Raw genomic sequence first — 8,191 nt, 5'->3', positions numbered from 1 at the left:
GAAACGCTACTGTCAGTCAAACTATCGTGGGAGGGGCCTGTCTGTGTGACGTCACACAGACAGGCATCTGAGATCGGCTCGATTTGAGAAAGGGGAAAACATTTAACCAGATTTAAAAAAAAAACACTGGGTGGATTTTTATCATTATAGGGTGGCTGTGTACACACACTGCCAACACACATTTCAGTTCAAACAACTTGTAAAAGTGCATGTAGCATCATATGACCCCTTTAAGATGATGTATAAATCTCACTTTCGAAATAATTGACCCTTATGACTGGTTTTGTGGTCCACATATAATAATGGTAATCAAATAGCAAATGATGGCTTAAATTTTGTCCTTTAAACCAGTCATAAAACTGCTTTTTAAAATGAGAATGTAGTCTTACTCTTGACTTGTTGTTCAGGGGCTTTGACATGTGCGAGCATTCCCGGCATATTCACACTGTTTCTGTGCAAGTACTTGAGGAAGACATCAGCGTTGCGTCTTGCTAATGTGCATGCCTTCAAACAGAGAGAAAAAAAAAGAGTCAGTTCTGAGTAAATGTGCACTAAATATTTAATGTCATGATCGGAATGATACTTGAGAACCTGAGTGCATGAGTGTATGTGCTCGGTACCTTGAGGAAGGCCTCTTTCTGCTCCAGGTGTTTACTGATCATGGGCGTCACGTGATCAGACTCTGAGTTTGGTCCCAGTTTATCAGTCGCTCCACACCAGTCTTCCTCTCGTTTGTATTCCTGCTCTAAACTTTCCAGCACACTACACACCTGCAGAACAATCACATGTAGTAATACATAATAAATATGAGCAAAAATATCTAAATGCTCTTTGGAAGCCTATTTCCACCACATAAGAAAAAAAGTCAAAATTATGAGATACTATAATTATGAGATAATTATAGTATCTCATTAAAATCATGAGATAAAAAGTTAAATTATGAGATACAAGGTCATACTTATTACATAAAACAAATAATAATAATGAGACACTGAGTCATAATTATGAGGTAAGTCAAAACTGACATAAGTAGAAATTATGACAAAAAGTCATTCTTGTAAAATAAAAAAAAGTAGAAATTATGAGACACCAAATCAATTAATACAATTGTCATAATTACAACTTTTTCACAACTTCAACTTCTCATAAGTGCTTATGATTTTTATGCATAAATAAATAAAATATATTTTTATTTTTTATATATTTTTAATAATAGTTATGACTTTGTATTTTATAAATGCAATCTTTTATGTCATAATAATCCCATAATTATTACAAAGATTGTCATGACTGACTAATTTGTTTACAAAAAATTGGCCACAAAACACAGAGAATTAGGAAAAAATAAAAATAAACACAAAACAAACAAACAAAAACACTATATTTTAGCTTCCTTCGTACATGCAAATCATCAGAAAGGACAGAAAAAACTTGATCACATTCAGAAAACACCAAGTTGCTGAGGCAAAATAAATATGATTTAAGACTTTTTGTAGCCAATTGTTGCGCTAAACGAACAAGAGGTCACAAATGACAGAATCACTATCAAGACAAGCTCACTGACCTGCTCTGATGTCTTGTAGAAAGCCACTGAGGCATTGACCAGTTTGAGGCGGTCTTCCATCTTCAGCATGAGCTGCTGCCAGTGAGACGCCACCTTCTCTGCGCAGTCACGGATCATGTCCATATCGTAGTGATTGGCCTGTAGCAGAGCCTCTGCCTTCTGCTGCACCTGCAGTGCACTCTGATGGGTTTTCTGCATGCAGAAAATGAAAGAGAAAGTGAAAAACAAGAAGAGAAAGTGAAAATGACCAGAAATTAGTAGGACATATATAAAAAATGGTTCATGCCTTGCTTTTTTGGCCAAAAACCTGACTTTAAAACGTAAGTAGAGTTATTCATTTGACAAGAAAAATTGTGGCCATCATGAGGACATTTATTTATTGTAAGATTTACATATAAATTTCTAAAAGAGACAACAGCAACTAATATTGAATGAGTGACAGTTAAAGTATTTTTGGAGCAAAAATAAACAAACAAATTACTAGCATAAGAAAAAATAAAACAAAACAGGAATGGCATGTCTATGGTACATCCACATTTAAATGTGTGTTGTTTGGAAAAGATTGTTTGGTACCTCAATAGCGTGCTGAAATTGTTCATGTTCCCGCTGCAGTTGTTCTGCCTCCTGTAGAGAGCTGGCTGTGATGAGACCTGCATTGAGCATTGACTCCCCGTTGCGGATCCAACCCAGCACCTGAAACACACACATACACAAAGCATTTAAAAGGGGCACGTCACAGAAAACAGAATTTTCTATCCTCTATGTAAACATATTCTAATTTTTAGAAAAAAAAAAAAAGTTGCTGTATACTGGTACCGTTATCGTTATTGTGTTAATTAGAGGTGTTGCAATATACAGGTAAAGTGAATAACTACCACTAACTCTATGGTTGACATCCCAATGTAAATAGCAGTATTGCACCTTAGCACTGTTTGACACCTGTCATAAAACAGAAAAAGACACAAAGCGCAGCTATACTGTCTCGCAAAAGCATGTAATTGGATATGACAGACGAGACACTCTACCTACCTACACTTCAAAAAAGTTAGCTTGCCAGTTATTTGGATTCTGTGAAAATGACCTGTATAGTAACCCCAGTACCCCAGTAACTGGGCCACCACCGTTACATAACCACCCCAGTCCGCAGGACTTGCCAATCATCAGTGGGAGCAAAAGGGGGCAATACCACCAACCTGTTTACCCACCTCCACCTCTGTTATTTTGAAGATTCTGCCATTGTACAGAAAGTAAGTTGCAAGTATTTTGCTGAAATGGGAATATATATATACAGTGGGTACGGAAAGTATTCAGACCCCCTTAAATTTTTCACTCTTTGTTATATTGCAGCCATTTGCTAAAATCATTTAAGTTAATTTTTTTTCCTCATTAATGTACACACAGCACCCCATATTGACAGAAAAACACAGAATTTTTGACATTTTTGCAGATTTATTAAAAAAGAAAAACTGAAATATCATATGGTCCTAAGTATTCAGACCCTTTGCTCAGTATTTAGTAGAAGCATCCTTTTGATCTAATACAGCCATGAGTCTTTTTGGGAAAGATGCAACAAGTTTTTCACACCTGGATTTGGGGATCCTCTGCCATTCCTCCTTGCAGATCCTCTCCAGTTCTGTCAGGTTGGATGGTAAACGTTGGTGGACAGCCATTTTTAGGTCTCTCCAGAGATGCTCAATTGGGTTTAAGTCCGGGCTCTGGCTGGGCCATTCAAGAACAGTCACAGAGTTGTTGTGAAGCCATTCCTTCGTTATTTTAGCTGTGTGCTTAGGGTCATTGTCTTGTTGGAAGGTAAACCTTCGGCCCAGTCTGAGGTCCTGAGCACTCTGGAGAAGGTTTTCGTCCAGGATATCCCTGTACTTGGCCGCATTCATCTTTCCCTCGATTGCAACCAGTCGTCCTGTCCCTGCAGCTGAAAAACACCCCCACAGCATGATGCTGCCACCACCATGCTTCACTGTTGGGACTGTATTGGACAGGTGATGAGCAGTGCCTGGTTTTCTCCACACATACCTCTTAGAATTAAGGCCAAAAAGTTCTGTCTTGGTCTCATCAGACCAGAGAATCTTATTTCTCACCATCTTGGAGTCCTTCAGGTGTTTTTTAGCAAACTCCATGTGGGCTTTCATGTGTCTTGCACTGAGGAGAGGCTTCCGTCGGGCCACTCTGCCATAAAGCCCCGACTGGTGGAGGGCTGCAGTGATGGTTGACTTTCTATAACTTTCTCCCATCTCCCGACTGCATCTCTGGAGCTCAGCCACAGTGATCTTTGGGTTCTTCTTTACGTCTCTCACCAAGGCTCTTCTCCCCCGATAGCTCAGTTTGGCTGGACGGCCAGCTCTAGGAAGGGTTCTGGTCGTTCCAAACGTCTTCCATTTAAGGATTATGGAGGCCACTGTGCTCTTAGGAACCTTAAGTGCAGCAGAAATTTTTTTGTAACCTTGGCCAGATCTGTGCCTTGCCACAATTCTGTCTCTGAGCTCTTCAGGCAGTTCCTTTGACCTCGTGATTCTCATTTGCTCTGACATGCATTGTGAGCTGTAAGGTCTTATATAGACAGGTGTGTGGCTTTCGTAATCAAGTCCAATCAGTATAATCAAACACAGTTGGACTCAAATGAAGGTGTAGAACCATCTGAAGGATGATCAGAAGAAATGGACAGCACGTGAGTTAAATATATGAGTGTCACAGCAAAGGGTCTGAATACTTTGGACCATGTGATATTTCAGTTTTTCTTTTTTAATAAATCTGCAAAAATGTCAACAATTCTGTGTTTTTCTGTCAATATGGGGTGCTGTGTGTACATTAATGAGGAAAAAAAATTAACTTAAATGATTTTAGCAAATGGCTGCAATATAACAAAGAGTGAAAAATTTAAGGGGGTCTGAATAATTTCCGTACCCACTGTATATATATATATATATATATATATATACTGTATTCACATCCCTCATTTGGATAAATATGAATGGATTATCGTATGTTTTTTTTTTCTATTTTTACCCAAAATAGGGTGAGGTGATCATTATGGAGCGTTAAACTCTCACATGTAATTTATTTATTTATTCATACTCAACACACAAGCTTTATCACTGTATACAACACTAAAAAATAATATAAATTCTGCCTCATTCTGTGATAATAAGCCACATCACTACACAAAAGGAAGTTATTTCAAACTGGTTGCCATTAAGTGTAATTGTTCCTTTTGTATGCAGTGGTGTGATTAAATAAATAAATACAATTAATTAATTAAATAAATAAATACATAAAGATGAATTTGACTAATAGCATTATTTATGTAATATTTTCAAGATTTCTATAACTATCTAAATTCTTTTGGCCATGGAAATCGTGTAGTGAAAATTCTGCTATTGTGATCTCTTCTGCTATCGGACCTATTCCACTGTCCAACTTGTCTCAATTAAAACATCAAAACCATTAGCACCTATTTGATATGGACTGTAGAATGTATTTAAAACATAGTAAAGTATGTTAAACGGAGCTGAGTGTACTACACTTGGTGGCTGAAAGAAACCTTTAAATTTACACATCAACAACACCTATTCAGTATGCAGTGGCTTGGTTTAGGTCATTGATCCTCATTTCACTTGGTCGTAATAAATAGCCAATGGACAATTATAATAGGAACAGCTTTTTTAATTTTAGAGGTCAGTAAAGGTTCATTTTAAAATTAAATTCTTGGTTTTGTACAAGAAACCGTGAATAACATTATAAAGTGACTGAAAAAAACTGGTATAAAGCATACAATGCTGCCTTTTACACCAAACTGAAAAGCACTGTTTCATGAAAGTTGAGACATGTAAACTTGTAGTGTGCTGTTAACTGTTGGGTTGCATCAGTGGGGAAAGTGAACATACTGGATACTGACAGATGTGTTCTTTGACTCCACCTTCAGGTCTAAATTCCACGCCGTCTCCTGACACACTGACTCACACTTTACACACCTGCTTTAGTAAACGTAAATAAACACACTGCCACACGGGCGCACACACACACACACACACACACACACACTGTAAAGTCAAACAGATGATTACATGTCTACTAACCACCACACACCACTCAAATACTCTGTAACCGTGTCAGGCCTTAAACCACACGGGCGTCCCAGCTCCTCGACATCTCTAATCACTCTTTTCCTCTAGAGCAGTCCAGACAAAAATAAATATATAAATAATAAAATAAATAAATGAAAGGATGAAATGAGATTACCAGCTGCTCCTCCTGGCCTAGTTTTTCCTTCTGATTTTAAGCGTCAGTGCTATAAAACTGCTCTGTTTCCCATCAGCTCCTGTAAGTAGTCAGAGCTGCTATTCAAAACTATTAAAGGGGTCATATGATGCGATTTCAATTTTTCCTTTCTCTTTGGAGTGTTACAAGCTCTTGGTGCATAAAGAAGATCTGTAAAGTTGCAAAGACTAAAGTCTCAAATCCAAAGAGATATTCTTTATAAAAGTTAAGAGTCAACCACGCCTACCTAAAACGGCTCGTTCTAACACACCCCCACATACCTACGTCACGATCTCGGAAGATTTGCATAACGCTTCCCAAATGTTCACGCAAAGAGAGAAGGCGTAACTTTTATTCTCGCTGAAGTATTATTGTTGCCGCTGTCGCCATGTCGTGAAGACGCTGTGTGCTTAGTTGTGGCATCACAGTATGGTAAGGGGTGTAACATTTCCGTCACACGCTTGAGGTGTTCGGCCAATCACAACGCACTGGATAGTTGGTTAATCAGAGCACACCTCGCTTTTCAGACCGATTAGTTTTGTAAAAATCGACGCGTTTCAGAAGGCGGGGCATAGAGGATAAACAATAATGTACAGTATGTGGAAAATAATGTGTTTTTTGAACCTTAAACCGCATAAACACATTTCATTACACCAAATACACAAAATAATGTTCTTTTTAGCAGCATCATATGACCCCTTTAACACTGCACTTCACTCAATATTAAAATGGCTACATTAACACATTTTTAACAAACATTATATAATGCTTAACAGATCAGTAGTTAATAGTAATTTAGTATTTCAAATGCAAATCTGAATATTAACAAATTATATTTTGGCCATAATGTAATGTAATAATGACTGTTAATGTAATTAATAAAGTTGTAATTAAATTAAATTAAAAATTTTATTAAAGTACCAGGGTAAATAAATTGAAATTTCATAAATGTCATAAATTTAAATATGATGATTTTATTATTAACATGGTGATTATCTCTAAGGAAGAATTAAATTAAATTAAATTAAATTAAATTAAATTAAATTAAATTAAATTAAATTAAATTAAATTAAATTAAATTAAATTAAATTAAATTAAATTAAATTAAATTAAATTAAATTAAATTAAATTAAATTAAATTAAATTAAATTAAATTAAATTAAATTAAATTAAAATAAAATAAAATTAAGGTGTCTACCTTAGAGATAATCACCATGTTAATAATAAAATCATTATATTTTAAATGTATGAAATTTAAATTTATTTACACTGGTTGTGGGGTAAAAGGACCTCGTTGCCATCTCAAACATTTATAATAGAACCTATAGACATTTTAAACAAAACCAAGGCGTCAGTGGTATTAATGTACAAGGTAATGTCTGATTTTCAACCTCAGTTTAGCCTACATTCACTACGCATGAGTCACTGCTCAGGTACAGACAGAGGAAATTCCCACCTCTAAAATAAAATCTCTACTGCATAATTAATCATGACACTTATTAAATATGGAGGTGCGTTAGAAAGAACCCATCACACAGTGGTTGTTTTGTTCTTTGCTGACAAAGCTGTATCATGATCTGAAATTTAAGTCCATGCCTGTACACATGTCCCCTGAAAGAGTTTCTGCGTGGGTAGACAGAGAGACAGACAGATGTTACCTGTTTGACCTCGGCCTGTAAGTGACGGAGCTGCACACACTGCTCCAGGTGTCTCCTGTGCTGCTCTGCGGCTGTGTCCAGCTCCTGCTGTTTCTCGTGCAGGAAATCCAACAGGTCCTGCACCCGCGTCGCCATGTCAACATCACGGTCGCACAACAACTCCACACCTTGACAGAGAAAGAGAAACACAGAGAAATGTAGAGGTGTAAAGCAAGAGTGTAAATAATCTCCCGACACAAATAAATCCAGCTTTTGTCATAATAGACTTAGTCCTTGTCCTTTACTGACAGCTTCAAAAGCCTGGCATAAACATTCTGAGGTCATATTTTATAAAACACATTAAATATATATTATATTAATGACGAGATTTGGAATATGGATGTTTATATTATATTACAGTATATTAAATATTTACCTTTTTTACACTCTGACTTTATTTTCATGACAATTAAGCATAAGTTCCTATTCAGTTCTAATTACCATAATGCAAAAAACAAACCAGTAAACAAAAACACATTTAAGGTAATGTGAGAAAAATAACTCAACTTTTTAAAATCACAACATATTTACACACCATTGTAGTGTTTGTTGTATTGATTTAAATTTAGGCTGGTTTAAATTAAAATATAACAATTTTATATTTTTCCTGAGTTGACTTTTGATTGAAAAAAAAAAAAAAAAAAAAAAAAAACTTTTA

General features: G+C 36.1%; 1 protein-coding gene across 1 annotated transcript in view; it reads right to left on the bottom strand.

Moving 5' to 3' along the window:
• LOC107746974 (triple functional domain protein-like) overlaps window positions 1–8,191 on the bottom strand; it is a 177,464-nt gene that overhangs the window by 79,136 nt on the left and 90,137 nt on the right. The window contains exons 16-19 of the mRNA XM_016561341.1: window positions 2,138–2,257; window positions 1,565–1,756; window positions 621–770; window positions 390–504 (exon numbers count right to left, since the gene is read on the bottom strand). Of these exons, the coding sequence (XP_016416827.1) occupies window positions 390–504; window positions 621–770; window positions 1,565–1,756; window positions 2,138–2,257 (577 nt within the window). The remainder of the gene's footprint in view (window positions 1–389; window positions 505–620; window positions 771–1,564; window positions 1,757–2,137; window positions 2,258–8,191) is intronic.

Source organism: Sinocyclocheilus rhinocerous, unplaced genomic scaffold (genome assembly GCF_001515625.1).
Source record: "Sinocyclocheilus rhinocerous isolate Xijiao unplaced genomic scaffold, SAMN03320098_v1.1 scaffold529, whole genome shotgun sequence".
NCBI lineage: Eukaryota > Metazoa > Chordata > Actinopteri > Cypriniformes > Cyprinidae > Sinocyclocheilus > Sinocyclocheilus rhinocerous.
The sequence above is the reverse complement of the archived record's forward strand: the minus strand, read 5'-3'. Positions and strand labels throughout refer to the sequence as shown.